We start from the raw sequence: 20,173 nt of genomic DNA, 5'->3' as shown, positions 1-20,173 counted from the left end.
CAGCTCTCCTTTATTTTTAGATGAACGTCGAGGGCCTCTCTCTCCCTCCCTCTCTCATCATATACTTTCTTTCGTTCTCTCTCTGTCTCTCTCTCTCTCTCTCTCTCTCTCTCTCTCTCTCTCTCTCTCTCTCTCTCTCTCTCTCTCTCTTATCTTTGTCGCTCTCCACCTCTCATCTCCTCCTCTGCGGACCTAGTTTCCATTGTCAACGTGGTGGAAATTATTCCCTCTCTCTCTCTCTCTCTCTCTCTCTCTCTCTCTGCTCAGCCTCTCTGCCATACGCACGCACACACACATACGCACGCGCACGCGCTCGCGCACGCCAGCCACCTCCCTCCTCCGTGGTCTATCTTTATCCGCCTCATCGGTGCGTTCGTTGAGAGACCGTGGTGGTGGCTGTCGGGAGAGACGGAGCATTTTAGATGATTCGGTCAGATTGCGGATGGTTTGGCGGCTCCTCCGTCACGCTCCTGTTGGAACCTTGAGGACGGAGATGTGAGACCCTGATAACCGTGAGGATAATGTCAGCGCCGTCACTTGACAATTATCCTCCTGACACGGGTCCAAAGAAACCCACATGGCTTCACTCTTTTTGTATGTTCATTCTTGAACGACGAGACAAAATGGTAAAATAGGGCCGTCTACGACAGTGGTTCTCAGAGGTTTTTCATGTCACGGACCCCTAAATTAACCCCCAAATTAAGCTCTCAAACACACATTAACCGCTTCAGCCCTATATACACTTCGGCCATTTGAAAATAGCAGATCTACAAGCTTGCATGTTTTGTGGTTGCATTGTGAGCTTATAGCTCTGCTATTTTCAAATGATTTGTATACATTTTATTCATTTGAAAGCTTGAGACATAGTCAGTATTTTCTACTTGTTGTACTTTAAGTACATTTTGATGCCAATACTTTTGTACTTTTACTCGAGCACATTTTGAATTCCGGACTTTTACTTGTAACATTGCAGTATTGATACTTTTTGTAAAGTTTACCGGAGGTCAAGGCTCCAAAAACAGTCAGAGATGCTATTTTGGGGGTTTTATTTCTCCCACTTCTCCTTCACCAAACTCCAGTGTAGTTTTGTACAGTGCAAAAATAGATATTCGAATAGGAAAAAAAAAACAATGGCCAAAAATACAAAACATAGAGAAGTCAGGAAAGACTTAATGCAAAACTTGTCAAAAAGAACAAACAAACTGCACTAGGCTAGGTTTCTGCCCGCCCGAGCATAACTGACTCTCTGTCTCTGCAGTCTCCTTTTTATAGGAGGGGATCCTACCACAAACACAGGAACCAATTAACCTTCAAAAATAGCTTATCTACAAGCTGACAAATATCTCCTAAATAACCCAGCACATAAATGGATATTGTACTTTCAAACTGAACACCATGTTGTGTTTGAATTCACTTTGAAATACAATAGAATGATTTGCTCATAAACATTGTGAAACACCCCTCCTCCTCTACAGTACATGGCACCTTCCACTGGGAACTCCCCTACTTTAGCTGAATGGTTTAGTCCTGCTCTGGTTGGCAGTTCCTCATTCTACCCATACAGAGGGCCAGTACTGCAGAGGAGTTACAGGTGACAAACAATGAGTATCAACTACTTCAACACAGGTTACAATAAACTGAATGTTTTACCCCTGTAAAGTATTTGTGTATGATTTGTGAATTTGTGAATGCATTCAACAGTATTGACATTGACATTTTGTTAGGACATATCTGCCACGCAACCCACAGTCACTTCAAACAGTTGCTTCCAAACCGGCCTGTGGTCTTAATTAATACTCGGACGCAGCTGTGTGTGTGTGTGTGTGTGTGTGTGTGTGTGTGTGTGTGTGTGTGTGTGTGTGTGTGTGTGTGTGTGTGTGTGTGTGTGTGTGTGTGTGTGTGTGTGTGTGACCGTGCAATGTCCTTAACCAGTGTGTCTATGTGTATAGGGCACGGGTTGCCCTGTGACACTTTTACTTAAGTAAAAACATTTGAGTACTTTTTCCCCACCACTGATGGTTACCGGGAGTTTTTTTCCACAGTTTGGGAGCCAGACTGTTCTTCATAGTGTTTCTATAACAGTAAAGCTCTCGTGCTGCCATCGTCTCAGTGTATGTGTGTGGATCAGGATTAGTGACAACACTCCTTATCTGTCACCCAACGATTTGATCCCCGTGCTCAGCTGTTCTCTAATAGGATTGGGTGGAGATAAACGTAATGATCTTCAGTTGTATCTTATCAACGTAAAGCTGGCAGGTAATATGAGTGATGCGTGTTCTGTACTGATACTAGACTAGTGGTGCCAAACAAAACCCACTGGAGTGATAAACTCTAGTATTGTGTATTGTGTGTGTGTGTGTGTGTGTGTGTGTGTGTGTGTATTACTATAGTAAACGTCCCCACGAGTAGGCTAGATTAAAGAGAAATAGACCAATTTCATTTTTGCACGCTTGTGTCGTGCACTGGAAAATAGCGATCTACAAGCTCACTGTGAGCTTGTAGATCGGCTATTTTTCATCTTTAGGCTTACACGGTAAATGAAAAAAATAATGACATTCATAAAATCGCCGTCCTAAAATGTTGATGTCCTATAGTAATACAAACCTGAGTGTGTGTGTGTGTGTTATATCAAGCATGCATCTGTAGGTCACAGGAGAGACACACACACACACACACACACACACACACACACACACACACACACACACACACACACACACACAGGATATGTTCCTGTTTACAGGAAACGGTCTCATCATTTCCTCTGCGTATCACAGTACAGAACACTTACATACTATAGGTTAAGGAATATTGTTTCTTTCTGCTGCTAAATCAGCTGTGTGTGCATGCACGTGCGTGCACTAGGCCATGAGCGTGTGTGTGTGTGTGTATGTGCTCCTGAGGTCATGTTCGGGGACAAATGTTGTGGGCATGAAAAAAGTATTGATTGGAGGTTTGTAAAATTGGTGTGTGAAGAGGGTGTGTTTGCATATACATTGTATGTGTGTGCATGTGTAATGCAGAGACTCAGCAAATGACTCAAGGACTGTGGGAACCTTGTTTCTGCAACCACTTGCATTTCCTCCCTAATTGCTCCACCTCTGCTCATAAACCCACTGTTTTGTGTGTGTGTGTGTGTGTGTGTGTGTGTGTGTGTGTGTGTTTAGACATGCTAAAAAGAGAGAGAAGGGCTTTTCTCTCCCCCCCACCCCTCCCCTAGCAGTGTCAGCAGGTGATCTTGCCCTGTTGGGAGAAAGAGACAGAGAAATAGCCAAAGCATGCAAATCGTTACACTCCGAGGGGAGAATCAATTAGGTGAAGCAGAGGCTGGACTACAGAGGTCTGCTGGGCCCATGCAGAGAGCTGTGCTGATAACCCCCTCCGAGACACCACACACACACACACACACACACACACACACACACACACACACACACACACACACACACACACACACACACACACACACACACACACACACACACACACACACTCTCTCTCTCTCTAGAGCCACACAGTGCTCTGAAAACGCTGACCTTTTACCCTCTACCTCCATCTCTCTCTCTCTCTCTCTCTCAATTTTTCAATTCATCTCTCTCTCTCTCTCTCTCTCTGTGTCTCTTCTTCCTCCTTCTTTCCCTGCCTCAGATTCTCTAAACCTACATTTCTTTCAACCTTCATCCCTCCCTCCCTCCCTCTATCTAGCCCATTTGTTCTTCTCTAATTATAGCTTGCAGGGACCATTCACTGTGGGTTCTTCTCATGTCTTGTGTTGAATAGAGCTGGTCCATGTGAGAGTATAGTAGTGGGCCCAGAGCCTACACCTAGGCGTGAGGCGTTGTGAGCTTGTAGATCTGCTATTTTTGGCTAAAGCTCTCCTCAGAAAAAGGGATGCCAGAGTTCAAGTGGTTAAGGTAAAAAAAAGTAATCCTATCACACAAAGATTTGGCGGACCCTCTGTAGTAACTCTGATATAGCTATATATACACACAGTCACATTCAAACGTTGTAACACCATAAGTAAGTACAGTAAGTAAATAAGTAGGTCGAAGTGGCTTATTGTTGGAAGCGGCCTGTTCAGTGCTCCAGACGCCTGGGAGATGGAGCGGCCACACCTACCATCAGCTCCTAGTACAAACGGTGTGCCTTGAGACTAGTCCAGACCTGTGTGCTGCCTGGGATTTTGTGAGAACCACACGTTATTATTGCAATATATGCAACTATGGTTTTCTTTTACAAAAAAATACCAGTGTGTTGTGATCGCCAGACTCTACTGACTGAGCTACTGTATGTTTCTGTCTAGTGTTGTTGTGGTGTTGACCAGTGGTGTAAAGTAACTAAGTACATTTACTCAAGTACTGTACTTAAGTACAATTTTGAGTTATTTTTACCTTATTGAAGTATTTCTCATTTTCAATACTTTTACTTCTACTCCACTACATCTCAGAGGCAAATATTATACTTTTACTCCACTACAATTATTTGAAAACTTTAGTTACTGGTTACTTTGTAGATTTGAATTAAAAAAGACCATACATTTTAACCACTTCATTGGCTATTTGGCTATTTAAAAAAAAGCTGATCTACAAGCTATCAACGCGTCACGATGCGACACATTGTGAGCTTGTAGATCTGCTATTTTCAAAGGAGTATTTTTACTTTCAGAACTTAAGTATATTTTGACGCCAATACTTTTGTACTTTGACTCAAGGCCATTTTTAATACTGGTACTTTTACTTGAAACAAAGTATTTCTACATTGTGGTATTGCTACTTTTACAGTACAAAAGTACTGTAAAAAAGTAAAAAACGTGAGTACTTTTTCCATTGGTGTTGACCGCTCTCTTCCTCTCTGCCCCTCCCACAGGCACATAATGTCCTCCATCTCAAGAGAGGCCTGATCCTGATTGGCTGAGAGTGAGAGTTCGGACCACGCCTCCTTCCCCCGCCCCTCCCTCGCCTCGCGCCTCGCCTCCTCACAAAGCCATGGCGTCCCCCCTCTCCAGAACGCGGACCTGCCTTGTCTTCTTCTTCTGCTGCTTCCTGTCCGCTCTGGCGCCACTTCCCGCCGGGTCCCAGACGGTGGTGCGGGCCGCCGCCCCTCCTCAGGCCGCCGGCGCCTCCCTGGTGATCACGGCGTCCCTCCAGGAGGAGGAGTACGCCTCGTTCCGCAAGGAGAGCCCGGAGTGGACGTTCAACCACCTGGCGGTGGACTACCGCAACGGCAACGTCTACCTGGGCGCCGTCAACCGCATCTACAAGCTGTCCCCGGGCCTGGAGGTCCAGGTGTCCCACCAGACCGGCCCCGACGAGGACAACCGCAAGTGCTACCCGCCGCGCATCGTGCAGCCGTGCAGCGAGCCGCTGTCGCTCACCAACAACGTGAACAAGATGCTGCTCATGGACTACCGGGAGAACCGGCTGCTGGCGTGCGGCAGCCTCTACCAAGGCATCTGCAAGCTGCTGCGCCTGGACGACCTGTTCAAGCTGGGCGAGCCCTTCCACAAGAAGGAGCACTACCTGTCGGGCGTCAACGAGAGCGGCTCGGTGTTCGGCGTCATCGTGTCGTACGGCAACGCCTCGCCGGACATGCTGTTCGTGGCGACGGCGGTGGACGGCAAGCCCGAGTACTTCCCCACCATCTCCAGCCGCAAGCTGGCGCGCAACTCCGAGGAGGACGGCATGTTCGCCTACGTCTTCCACGACGAGTTCGTGGCGTCCATGATCAAGATCCCGTCGGACACGTTCACCGTCATCCCGGACTTCGACATCTACTACATCTACGGCTTCGCCAGCGGCAACTTCGTCTACTTCCTGACGCTGCAGCCCGAGATGGGGAACGGCCCGGCCTCGGGCTCGTCGTCGGCCGGGCGCGAGCAGGTCTACACGTCCAAGATCGTGCGGCTCTGCAAGGCCGACACGGCGTTCAACTCGTACGTGGAGGTGCCCGTGGGCTGCGTCAGCGGCAACGTGGAGTACCGCCTCCTCCAGGCGGCCTACCTGGCCAAGGCCGGCGCCATCCTGGCGCGCTCGCTGGACGTGGCGCCGGACGACGACGTCCTGTTCGCCGTCTTCTCCAAGGGTCAGAAGAGGCGGCCGCGGCAGGCCTCGCAGGACTCGGCGCTCTGCGTCTTCTCGCTGCGCAAGATCAACGAGAAGATCAAGGACCGGCTGCAGTCCTGCTACAAGGGGGAGGGGACGCTGGACCTGGCCTGGCTCAAGGTCAAGGACATCCCCTGCAGCAGCGCTGTGAGTACACATGCACGCGCACGCACGCACGCACGCACGCACACACACACACACACACACACACACACACACACACACACACACACACACACACACACACACACCTCTTTGCCGAAAATACCTGATCTACAAGCTCACAACACCTTGCAGCATGAGGCGTTGTGAGCTTGTAGATCTGATATCTTTGGTTAAAGTTCTCCCCAGAATAGGGATGCTAGGGTTCAGGTGGTTAATGTAAAAGAAAACAATATATATACAGTGTGTGTATATATATATATATATATATATATATATACACATCACACAAATATTTGGCGGCCCCCCTGTAGTAACTCTGAGGATCACCTAGGGGTCCCGGACCCCCTGTTGAAGACCCTTGGTTTTAAGTGGTCAAATTAAATAATTTAAAAGAACACAGTAGTACAGGACTAAGGCAACAAGGCTTGAGACTTAACACCGCCCTGATAAAATATGTATTTGGGACGAACACACATTCTCCCCGGGACACCAGTCGGGACGAAGAGGATTTCTTTTATTCTATTTTGTTCCACTTTTCAATGTCAACTGACTGTCACTGTGCATGCCACTGTGCAGGCCACTGTCCCTGGCAAACGGTGCGTGTCGCTGTATGTGTGAAACCAGGAAATTACAACTCCCGAACGTCTTGTTGTAGTTAGGGCTGTCACGATTACAGATTTAAGTTGACGATGAATTGTCACTCGAATAATTGCGATTAACGATTTAATGGTGTGTTTGGCATTGAACATAATTGGAACATGTGAATAAAATATATATATTCTGTTTGCCCGTAGGCTCCGTTATCAAAAATTGCACAGGGCAGATATGACTAATAACTTAAACATACATAGAAATTATTGACATATTTAATAATGTTAAATTATTGTCACGAAGTGACGCTTTGTAAGTTTGTAGATCTGCTATTTTTGCTTTTTGGAAACGATTATGTAATAATTGTGACAGGCCTAGTTGTAGTTGATAATTTTATTTTTGAGTGTAACAAATATTCTCTGTAAATATATTCTATGTATTACTGGACGCCATCTTGACTGAGATTCAAAACAGAGTAGCTCCCTAATTAAGATCAGGTGTGTTTGAAGGATCGTGCAGCTATGGGAATCACACAGGTGAATGGAATCCAGATTAATTTATATTCATAAGAGTTCCTATGAATCTATGTCATCACACAAAGTAATTAAGATTGGCCTTTTAGGGACTTTTGATATAAAAATACACAAAAAAAAAGGTAAAAGTTTGAAAAACATAATTTTCATTTCACCAAGTCTTGAAATAGCCAACAACTAACAATAAGGAACATGAACAGTCTCACATCACCACTCATTACTGAGCTGCAATGTGAATGAAAAACTGAATAAATTCTAAGACCAGTACACTACAGGTCAGTATATTTGAATGGGGATGTACACTAATTAGTTTGCTTGCACTGCACCGTGAGTTGTTCACAAAGAAAACCCCATGTTCAAGCTCTGTTCAATTAACATGAGATCTTAACCGTGCGACTTGACTCGTTCCCAATGCCTTCTTCTCTTCTGGATCAACGCAGAAACACCAACCGACATTAACGTAATTCCCTTCCATCCTTAACAGGCATTAGACATTCAGTGATCCACATTCATTTAGTTTTTTTTACCCCCTCACATTGTGCGCATTAAAGAAAATGAGGTTAAAAAGCATGTCAGGTGCGGTTGGTTGAGCGAGCCGAGCGGCCAGCGCTTCAATTATGCAAACGTTTTAGGTCTTGTTTGGTTCTTTTTTGGTCCGCCCGCTATTAGCCTTTAGATTAAAAAAAAACGCCGGCGGTCTGAAGAAAAACAAGAAAATTGCGGTGATCTAAGAGGCCGTTTGTTAGGGTAATCATGTCCCCTACTCTAAACTGGCAGCGACGACACAAATGAGTCATGCTATGCTCTCTCTCTCTCTCTCTTTTGAATTCCCTCTGGCACTAGAAGACACTGATTATTGAATAAACATCTAAAAACATCAGAAGGTGCTGGTGGAATAGCATCCACTTCCAGGGTAGAGCTTCATTAGTAGTAGTGGTTAACACACGCGCGCACACACACACACACACACACACACACACACACACACACACACACACACACACACACACACACACACACACACACACACACACACACACACACACACACACACACACACACACACACACACACACACACACACACACACACACACACACACAGTGTTCCTAAGCCAGTGGTTCTCAGACTTTTTCATGTCAAGGAACCCCAAAATGATGTATTTGGCTCTGCGGACCCCTATCTCAAAAATATTTTGTGCCAGGGGATCTCCATATAAGCAAAGATTTGTTTGGTTAAAAATAATGCGCTATGAGCTTGTATATGTGCTATTTTTGAATAGCCAAAGTATAAAATGATAGTTTAAGTGGTTAAAATGATTGTGATAGCTAATTTCTCTGGGGACCACATTTTCCCCCGCCTTTTTTTCCATTTTCGGTGAAGACATTTGGGGCCCTATCTTGGGGCGCCGCCTTACCCCTTATCGCTAAACGTATTAGCCTTTTTTTTAATTATTTTTTTTACAATTTGTTTACATTTTGAAAGAGTTTAACTAGCCGATCTACATCGACTCGTTGTGAGCTTGTATATTGGCTATTTGAACTATTTTAAAATGTTTTTCAAAATAGTAAAAAATGTCAAGGAAGTTTAAGAATAAGGGGGTAAGGTGGAGCGCAAGATAGGGCCCTTGGTGCAGAGAGGGGGGGAGGGGAGTTTTTTGCTACTTGTGCTTCACAAAAAAAAACAGAGAAAAGATATAATGGAGATACCTGGCAGTGAGGATATGATATGATGGCTTCTGTCCTTGTCATGTTTTAGAAACATAACCTCCAACCCTCCTCCCAGTCCGCCTTAATGTTATCTCAGTGAATGGATGGTTCTCAAAGCCCAGTTCCGTGTTTGAAATCACAGCGTTTTATCTATGTATCTACCTTTGTGCACGTGCACGACGTGCACAGGGCCTCCTCGCGCCCACGGCTTGAGGGTCTGATAAATCATGCTGGGACGGGGGTGTCAGAGAGGGGGGGGGGGGGGTGGTAGCGCTAAGGGAAGATGCCATTTCAATACATACCGCACTCAGACCACATAAATTATATCCCTCGGAACTACCAATGAGATGGATGGCTACACACACGTGCACGGAATCACGCACACACACATGCACGCAAGCATGCAAGCACACACGCACACGCACACACACACACACACACACACACACACACACACACACACACACACACACACACACACACACACACACACACACACACACACACACACACACACACACACACACCCCTGCAGAAAAAGCAGTAACTATACTGTTATTTCGAGGACGGTTTGATGCATTATCTCAGAGTTGGTTTCTTAAAGGCTTTGATATTGTGTGTGTGTGTGTGTGTGTGTGTGTGTGTGTGTGTGTGTGTGTATTGGCTGTGCACACCTATAACTGTTATTATAACTATATTGTTTACCACTGTTGTTGTGGTTATAGTGGTGCGTGCTCCGCCTTTCAACTGAGTTAGAACCACTTTTAAATCTACGCGTTGATAGTAAATGGCAAAAAAAAAAAACATTTAGAAATTGCCTTGACGTCCTAGAATGTTTATATCCCACAAGTATAGTAATACCAACGTTTGTAACTAAGTAGGCTACCTGTACTCAAGTATTGTACTTAAGTACAACTTTGTGGTATCTCTACTTTACTGGAGCATATCCAATTTTCAATACTTTTACTTCTATTCCACTACATCTCAGAGGCAAATATTGTACTTTTACTCCACTACAAATATTTGAAAACTTTAGTTACTAGCTCTGAGGGGGTCCCCGGACCCCACTTTGAGAACCACTGCACTAATCCTTGTTTGTTTGGTTGGTTGGTTGGTTGGTTGCCAGGGGAGACCAGACCCAAACGACGAGGCAATTGGGTGAAAACTCACTGTGGCCTTTTTATATTACTGAAGCAAAGCAGTATAGACAAAATAATGATCCATTAGTTTGTTTTATTACTGGCCATCTGGTTTACTGGAGCTGCTGCTAATATGAGATGCACTGAGATGATAAGAGACTTCTATTAGAGATAGCTTTCTCTCTCTTCTTGGTTTCTCACTCATTCTTACTCTTTATCTCTCTCCCCTCATGCTCTCTCTCGCTCGCTCTCTCTCTGTCTGTCTTACTGTACTCTTTATCTATCTCTCTCTCTCTCTCCAACTCTGTTCGCCCTTCAAGTCTTTCTATCGTATTTTGAACGTGATGTTTTTTTCCCCGTCCAATTAGAGTAGAGGATGAACAGCCAGCCACCCAGCCCCCCCCCCCCAGCCTCATTAGGCTGGCTGTGCAGAGCAGCACTACGCATGCATCGACATGCATGCGCATGTGTGGCGCACGCACGCGCGCACAGACACACACACACACACACACACACACACACACACACACACACACACACACACACACACACACACGGAAGCTTCCACATGTGTGCTCTGATGGTCCTAACCACATGTTGTCCATTAAACATATTGTATCCTGGCATGACTTCACAGCAGTGATATAATATAATGTACTATATGCTGTACTCTCTTATTATCACCTGTGCATATTCCAACACCATTGCGGTTATTATTATTATTTATTAAAACATTTTGTGGCATTTGTATGATTTCGTTGCTGAGGTTATGAGATAACTTCATATCTCCATATATATATTGTTTTTAATAATCGCCCGATCTGATGCACATTGGCTGATCTAAGAATAAATCGGGCATAACTGATTAATGTCGGAAAATCAGGCAATACATATTGTCTCTGTCGGGTGAAAACCTCATATATCCAAAACTGTTACTTTGTTTTCAGGGATAAAATTCAAAGGTAGCAGATCTACAAGCTCAAAACAAGCTCAAAACGTTTTTTTTTAAAAAGCGATTGCTTTATGGGGATTCTACAAAATGTCTTCTAAATCCTAACAGTTTTTCTTTGAAAAAACGTATGTTTCTATATCAGTGGTTCTCAAACTTTTTCATGTCAAGGACCCCCAGAATTATATGTATTTGGCCACGGACCCCCATCTCAAAATATGTTGTTCCAGGGACCCCCAGAAGCAAAGATTTTTGTTTAAAATGTATATATATTCAAAGATTTACACAAATTGCACGATAAAAATAAATAAAAAAATAGTAGATCTACAAGCTCATAGCGCGGCACTCGGTGCCGCGCTATGAGCTTGTAGATCTGCTATTTTTGAATAGCCAAAGACATTAATTTACGGAAAAACACAACAAGTTGAAATATAAGAGGGTTCTCTCCGACAGCACCGCAAATAATAATAAAGAAAACTGATTAAAAAAACATTACATTGCACTGTAAGACAAAACTATAAGTATTTTGCGCGTCTGAGTATTGCATCTGTATATCGCATCCTGGTGGAATCTTGCAGCGTGTGATCCCCTATCTTCCATCAGTCATGCAGTCTGGGAACCACAACCATTTAAGAGATTTCAAGTGAGAGTTGATCTCATGACTACCTGATGACTCTGAAAGTCGTACAGTGTGTACCAGCAGTCATGACTAACTCATTAACAGGCTGAGCCACCTGGCAACCTGGAATTTGTTTCCTACGGTGGTGGAAAAAGTACTCACATGTTTTACTTAAGTAAAAGTATCAATACTGCAATGTAGAAGTACTCTGTTACAAGTAAAAGTCCGGAATAGAAAATGTACTTGAGTAAAAGTACAAAAGTATTGGTATCAAAATGTACTTAAAGTACCAAAAGTAAAAGTACTATGTTTGAAAATAGCAGATCTACAAGCTCACAAGGCGTCGCGATGCGACGCCTTCACTGTTCCGCTTGGTGCGGGTGGGTGGGAGGGACCACTGCCCCGTCAATATGACTCAGACATAACCATATCATGTATTATGACTCAGATATAAAGAAACGTATATAGAGTTCTCAATGCAGCTACACCCAAATATGGCGTGTCTCAGGCTCAAGTCATTTAAAATAGGGCTTAATTGATTTTATGTATTTTTGTACGTTTGGGGAAACACCAAATTTCTCTTTTGGGGCTCGAGCTGAAAAAGTGTGGGAACCCCTGGTCTACTTCTTTATAGAGTATACTGAGTTTATTATTTCTTAATAGAGTCTTCTTCTTTCCAGAGTCGAACTAATGTCTGTGAAAATGCTCTCTTCTCTCCCTCTCTTCCATCATCTCTCTCATGCCAGCCCCCATTGCTTTTCGCAATTGTTATAGCAGACTTGCCACGGCGGCTAAGCGATACGACAAGTCAATTTCAAAGATGTTTCATGTTTCAAACTCTTTCACAACTCGCGTCCAGCCTCTTGCAGTGGATCCCACATTCACTTGAAATGCACTTGGAATGTAAGACGCTCTGGCGCCGACCCAGTTTCCTGCTCTAACGTTGAACTGGAAGTTGAACCAAGTCGAGGTATAAATTGCTCCCATCGGGGTTCGCCTTGGCAGCCACACGCGCGCGGCGCTTATTTTAGAACCACTGGAGATGTGGAATCGCATCAAAGACCTGGGTTATAGAGGTGAGAAACGAGAGGATGATCCTCACTCTGAACTGAGAGGTTCTTCTCTTCCATATAATTGGATCTTGGTGTAGCGATTGTTTTATTTATTTTTATTTTGAGGGAAGCTGTCAAAAAAAGATCTATGAATGAAATGATTTTGTAACTCATTGGTGGTTCCCAAATAAATGTGGGGGGTCCCCAGATGATTAGTTTAATGTGCAACATTTTTTTCTCACTCAACAGTAAATAAACCAACAGTATAAGTGTATACAGGGTATCTGCACATTTATAAAGTGACATTTTAAGGACTTTTAAGACCTTTTTAATACCAAATTGACCAAATTGTCAAATATTACGTAAGAAAGAGGCAAACATTGTGAATAATAGCCGAACTACAAGCTCACAACGTCTTGTGAGCTTGTAGATCGTCTATTTCACAATGTTTATCTGTGGAACCGAGTCAAACTAAATGTAATACCTCAACTCCTACAATTCCAAGTGCTTGTCAGGGTGGGGGGGGGGGGGTCGAGGCCTTTAATGATAAAACAAACAACGCGTCTGCAAACAAAGGCACAGTAGCATCATTCACAGTCTACACATTCTTATGGATGCAATCAATTATTTGTTTTAATTACCAATAACCAATATAACCAATTGGGATACTTATTTTATTATTGTATGACATTTAGATCATGTCAAAGGTCATGTCTCACCTAGACACAGGATCTGACACGAATTTTGACCTGATGGTCAAGACTCAATTTATCCCCTGAGCAAGCAGGCAGGCTCTATTAGCTCAATGGTAAAAATGTCATCACTTGAGCAGGAAACCGGGTTCATATCTGGGCTAGAAGAGGAAAGTTGCATAGTGTAGCTGTAATGGTTGCATCATATACCACAACATTGTAAATAAGGATTTCATTATAGGCTACTCTGTGTTATGATTTTATATTGTGTATTTCATGTGTAGCAAATATTTACAAAGTAAAGTCAATCGGTCAATGAATGAATCGCCCCAACATGAGGCCACTGCAATAAACACTGAAATCAGGTCAGAACGTTGCTTTGTTTAGGCTTTATTTTCCTTCACCACTGAGAGAGAGAGGGAGAGGGAGAGGGGGAGAGAGAGAGGGGGAGAGAGAGAGAGAAAGAGGGAGAGAGACAGACAGACAGACAGAGGGAGAGAGAAGGGGGGAATAAATAGAGGGGTTTGTGAGAGAGACAAAAAGACGGAGAGAGACAGACATACAGAGATTGAAAAAGGGGGTGCACAGATGGAAAGGGAGAGAGAGACAGGAGACAGAAAGAGAGACAGAGACAGGAGACAGAAGACAGAGAGAGAGAGAGAGAGAGAGAGAGAGAGAGAGGGGGAGAGGGAGAGAGAGAGGTGTGATAGAAGCAGAGTGGTCACACTCGGCTGAGCCTCATAATGCTGATGCTCAACAGTATCAGTCTGATGCATGCAGCCTCTATCCATAGATCATTGTGAAGTGACATGTGACCTATAAAAAAAAACACAGGAAACGCTGTCTGCTGCTCGCTACATGTTCACTGTGTCAGCACAAACACAACAAACACACAACAACAACAGAACGATGGACACATGGCATCCTTGGATGCTCCCAAATGGACCATTATACGGAGGCAGAGGATCTCGACCTTTTCAGGACGCGACCCCCCCCCCCCCCCCCCCCAAAATGAAAATATTTTTTTTGGAACTGGGGACCCCCCACCCTAACAAGCACTTGGAATTGTAGGAGTTGAGGCATTACATTCTGTTCAATCTGTGAACATATCCATTTTTCCCCCCCTTTGTTTTTGCCTCTGGGGGCACCACCTCCTTTTTTGTGTAGAAACAGGAACTTGGTTTGGCACCTCCCCTTTCTTGGTCCATCTTCCTCCCAGGTGCTTCTGTGTTTATTCCTATTATAGGCTACACATGTTCAGGGCAGTAGTGTGTTTATTCCTACTAACAACAACACTACATGCTTAGGGCAGTGGTGCTGACAGATAATTGAGAGATTACATTTTGTTTGACAAATTGTGAAAATAGTCGATTCCTCGAGCTCACAACGCCTCGCAAATGCGAGGCGTTGTGAGCTCGTAAATCGACTATTTTCAAAAGGTTTGACTCTTTCTTATAGGTCATATTTGACAATTTGGCCAATGTTTGACAATAGTATAGTTTGTTGATTACCTGTAATGATTACTTACAGGTCCATTTGGTTCCATTTATAGGCCTATACGCTTTTCTGAGCTTTTCTCCCCCCTTCTATAAATGGAGACGATCCCATTCTGTTCTTTCTCACACACGCAGGAACACACCAGGTTCTCTGTCATCTTCTCTCTCTCTCTCTCTCTCTCTCTCTCTCTCTCTCTCTTGTTCTCCTTACAACAAAGCTTTCGAGACACACACACACACACACACACACACACACACACACACACACACACACACACACACACACACACACACACAGAGAGAGAGAGAGAAAGCGTGGTATTTTCAGATTGTCTTTCATCGGCGGCAAGAGCGTGGCAGGAGAAAATTACGAGGTCGCTCAGCTCGTACATCCACCACGCCGGGCCGCCTCTCGTCCTCTCCTCTCTAATGATCATTAATTACATGTCATTAGCTAACATGCTACGGGCTATTCTTCCACATTTGTCATCCGCAGCCGACTTTCCCCATTTGGAATTAATTCCATTTAATTAGATTACTCTGCTGTTTCTCAGAGTCCCCTCTTCTCTCTTTCTCTCTCTCTCTCTCTCTCTCTCTCTCTCTCTCTCTCTCTCTGCACCTCTCCTCTCTTTCTCTCTCTCTCCACCCCAAACTTAAAAAGGAGTCGCCACCCCCAGCTATTGAGTTCATCTCTGTCGGACAACTTTTTTTTGTTATGCTTTTCACCCCTTTCTTCTTCCCAATTTAGTCGTTAAGCCAATTGATTCCTCCCCACGCACATGTCTGTGTTGTCACTGCTGTTGTATATCCTTCTGACTCACCTGCCAGTGAGGAGCCCCCACCGGGAAGACGTAGAGCTTCCGTCCTACTCCTCCCGCCCAACACTCCCCTCCCTGACAGGCTCCGCCCCCCAGCCCGTAGGAATACGTACGGTGACAAAATGTCACCCTCCTCCCCGCTTCCTCGGCTTCCCTCCCCCGAACAACAATTGTGTTTTGTGTAGAGGCTCGACAAAGCCGGACGCCCCGCGGTGGTTTTCGAACCCATGACCTCCGCGGTGGTGGGCAGGGACTTTACCACTGCGCCACCTGAGTGCCTGGTGGTGTCGGCCATCTTGATCTCTCCTTCCCCCCCCCGATTGCGATGCTCGATCAGCGGCTGGTCGGATGATGACTATTATTCTGTCTAGGACACATCCTGGGGAAGAGAGAAAGGCTAGCGGACTCATTAAGAATCTCCAGACCGCCCACACACACACACGCACGCACGCACGCGCGCGCGCCCAGACATCCGCTAACCCTGCTATAGCTGGCTCGCTAATTAAATCTCCATCCGTTGATACCACTTGCTAAAGGTCAGAAAGGATGTATCACAATATCATTATTCTGTGATTAGACAAGTGTCTGCTCGCCTTCCACTGGAGTGAAAATGTGATTGTTTTAAATGCTTTCGCTTTTATTTCTCCTTTTTGCTTTTAGCTGCACAAATTACGATGTGCAATCAAAATAGTTTGTGAATCTGTGGCCTGTTTTTGAACTACTTTCTGCTAAGTGTTAACCACCGCAATTACATTACCATTTAGGGATTTAGCATATGCTCTTATCCAGGAGGATACCGCTCATAATTCCGACATCTCACTACTCCGACTACGTGGCTTCTGCGTGCGGTTAGGGTTAGGGTTAGGGTTAGGTAGGGTTAGTAACCGTCGGAAAGGCGACATGTCGGCTTCCCGACATGTAACCTATCCAGGATGCTCTTATCCAAGGCAACTTAAAATAAGCAAGGTAATCAAATACATAGAAAGCAGAGAGACAGTGTAGTGCCTAAATAAACTAGAATACCAGGTAAACCATGAACCTAGCATCTGTCTAAACCAGTGGTTCTCAAACCTTTTTCGTGTCAAGGACCCCCAAAAGGATATGTATTTGGCCGCGGACCCCCATCTGAAAATGTTTCGTGCCAGGGACCCCCAGAAGCAAAGATTTGTGTTAAAAATGTTCGCTTTAAAATAAGAAATATTGAACCTACAGTAGTAGGATGGAGGTACTATACTCAACTACACCCCAACATGTGAATGTTGGGATGCGTGAGCACTTCACACATTTGACTTTTATGGCAGCGAGGATTTATGCTTCTGTTTAGTGACATCATGCACTTAGCAGCTGCACTGTGATTGGTCAATGCACTTCTGAGGGGATACACACACACACACACACGCACACGCACACGCACACGCACACACTCACACACAGACAAGCTCTGTTCTAGACGGCTTGGCCTCCAGTCACGCCATAAAATAATAAATATTTACAGCAGATGACGGTCATACATAATTCAGCCACTTGGACCCCTATAGCGGTCCCTATTCTGGGCATGTCGTAATAATAGGCAGACATATCCGGCAAGAAATCCGGTGAATACTCTGCGACCACAGCCGATCTTCAAAGCGAGTTTTTGTAGATCCGAGTTTTGGTGCAGAGGGAAAAAATACTACAGTGTCGCAAAAAGAAAAAAGCCGAACTACATGCTCACAACTTGTCCCATTGTGTCGCGTTGACAGCTTGTAGATCTGCTATTTGAATTTGTGAAGGTGTAATTGGTTAAGTGTGTCTGTTGGTTGTATGCATTCATTGAACCAATGAAAACAAGAGCTTGTGACTAAATAATAACTACATTGGATCCACTGGAACACATTCTTTTTTTCGCCCTGGAAAGAAACAGTGTTGGACAGTGACTACTATATATGGGTTGTGATCTCTTTCTTTCTTTTCTGCCATAATCCTGTTTTCTGCAACTTGAATAATAAAACCATGTTCTGGGTTAAAAAAAATGCAGGTTTTTATAGGGCACTAATCAACTTGAACATGATGAAAGATGGTTTCAGGACCATTGTGAAACTCTCTTCCCCTACAGTGGAAACATTGCGGTCCTTTTCAATATTACACATTTTGTATAGTTTTTCTGACTGTATAATTAGGGTTCTGGTTATTTATTTATACTCAGTCGTAGCAACGCTTCAACTTTCCAACTTGCTGACAGTGTCACATCTTCTATTCAAGGGTTCCCAAACTGTTCAGGCCACAACCCCGCAAAATAATCCTATTTGAACTGGGGACCCCCCAAAATAATCATATTTGAACTGGGGACCCCGCAAAATAATCATATTTGAACTGGGGACCCACCTACCCTGACAAGCACTTGGAATTGTAGGAGTTGAGACATTACATTTAGTTTGACTCGGTTCCACAGACAAATATTGTGAAAATAGCAGATCTACAAGCTCACAACTTGTTGCTGGTTTGAGCTTGTAGATCTGCTATTTTCACAATGTTTGCCTCTTTCTTACGTAATATATAGTCAATTTGGTATTAAAAAGGTCCTCAGTCATTAAATTGTCACTTAATGTGCAGATACCCTGTATACCAGGGGTATTCAACTAGATTAGGCAGGGGGCCACAACTGCAAAATAATTTGGAGTTGGGGGCCACACAGTGCGCGCAAATGCACGCGCGCGCAGCGCGCGTGCATGTGTGCACACAATTTGCGCGCGTGCGCGCGAAATTTTTCGGGTCTAATTCGGGTCTAATTCGGTCTAATTCGGGTCTAATTCGGTTCTATTTGACCAATATAAATCAACCTTTTTTCGGGTCTAATTCGGTCTAATTCGGTTCTATTTAAGGTTCTAAGTTAAGTTCCAATGAAAGATGGCCTTTAAAGAACTAATGAAGGATAAATAATTTGTACTGTTTTAACTTTGATAACATAAATTAAAGTTAAAATAAATAATAATTATGAAAAAAAAAAAAAAAAAAAAAAAGATTTTTTTTTTTTTTTTGGAATATGGCCAGGGGCCACAAGGAAGCTCCTCGCGGGCCGCACGTGGCCCGCGGGCCGCCAGTTGAATATCTATGCTGTATACACTTATACTGTATGTTGGTTTGTTTACTGTTGAGTGAGAAAACAATGTTGCACATTAAGCTAATTATCTGCGGACCCCCCAAAATAATTTAGGGACCCCCCTGGGGTTCCAACCCCAGTTTAGGAACCACTTTAATGCTCATATACTTTGTATATAAATTGTATGCATACTAGTATCCATACGTTTGAAATCACCCTAAATGTTATTCATAGAAATTAACACTTTTATTCACCAAGGAGGCATTGCATTGATTTGAATATATAGCCAAGACATTATTAATCTTGCAAAATGGCTATTACTGCTGGAAATTACTGTTTTATAATTAATTATTTACATAAAACCGCAAAGCACCGTTTTCAACAGCAGCCATGACTTTAATGTCATAATGATAAACTCTTTTAGCGCCTCCTTAATTAATCATGTTTAAAAGCTCACTGGTTCTTAGAGAAAACCTTTGTAATTGTGTTAGCATACCTGAAAACCCAGCGTACAGTAAAGCAGACACATTGTCTTTCTTTGGGTTACTAAGGTCACTGGCATTTCCAATGGTTCAATTCTGTGTTTCAGAACATGGCCAAAACTAGAATGGCTCTCTCACTTCAGAACACATCAATCTGTTAATCAATCATTGTGAAATGAACAGATCACCAAGAAACTGGAGTAGGGGGTGCAACAGTTAATAGATGATTTAGAAAAATATATCCAATTTTAATCAAATAATCTGTTTTCAAAACATAGTGAAAATAGCAGGTTTGTAAACTGACTTCCTGACTCTATTAGACATACAGTCAACAAACAGCCTCTGGCCCTCCCTCTTAGAATATCGTCTCTGTCGGGTGGAAACCTCATATGACCAAAACTGTGATTCAAATTAAGAAATAGTAAAAGTAGCAGATCTACAAGCTCAAAACGCGTCAGCTACCTTTGACGGTTTTGTGTGACGTGTAGTATGATCAAGTAGGGCAGTGGTTCTCAACCAGTGATCTGGGGACCACCAGTGGTCCTTGTGGGGGGGGGGGGGGGGGGGGGGGGCAGGGGGTCCCCAGCAAAATGTGTTTACAATCAAATCATTTTAACCACTTAGCGTTGGCTATTGAAAAATAGCAGATCATGCTGCGCTATGAGCTTGTAGATCTGCTATTTTTTTTTATCTTGAAAATGTGTGCATATCTTTGTGTATATATATATATATATATATATATATATAT

General features: G+C 43.8%; 1 protein-coding gene across 1 annotated transcript in view; it reads left to right on the top strand.

Moving 5' to 3' along the window:
- The window catches only part of LOC311040087 (plexin-A4-like), a gene marked incomplete at its 3' end in the record, with an annotated part of 76,542 nt that overhangs the window by 44,414 nt on the left and 11,955 nt on the right, over nt 1-20,173 (top strand). Inside the window, exon 2 of the mRNA XM_084050158.1 lies at nt 4,867-6,248. Coding sequence (XP_083906284.1) covers nt 4,986-6,248 — 1,263 coding nt within the window. The 5' untranslated portion in view covers nt 4,867-4,985. The remainder of the gene's footprint in view (nt 1-4,866; nt 6,249-20,173) is intronic.

Source organism: Gymnoscopelus microlampas (genome assembly GCF_963454915.1).
Source record: "Gymnoscopelus microlampas genome assembly, chromosome: 23".
NCBI lineage: Eukaryota > Metazoa > Chordata > Actinopteri > Myctophiformes > Myctophidae > Gymnoscopelus > Gymnoscopelus microlampas.
Note: the sequence above shows the minus strand (reverse complement) of the source record. Positions and strands in the feature narration are given on the sequence as shown.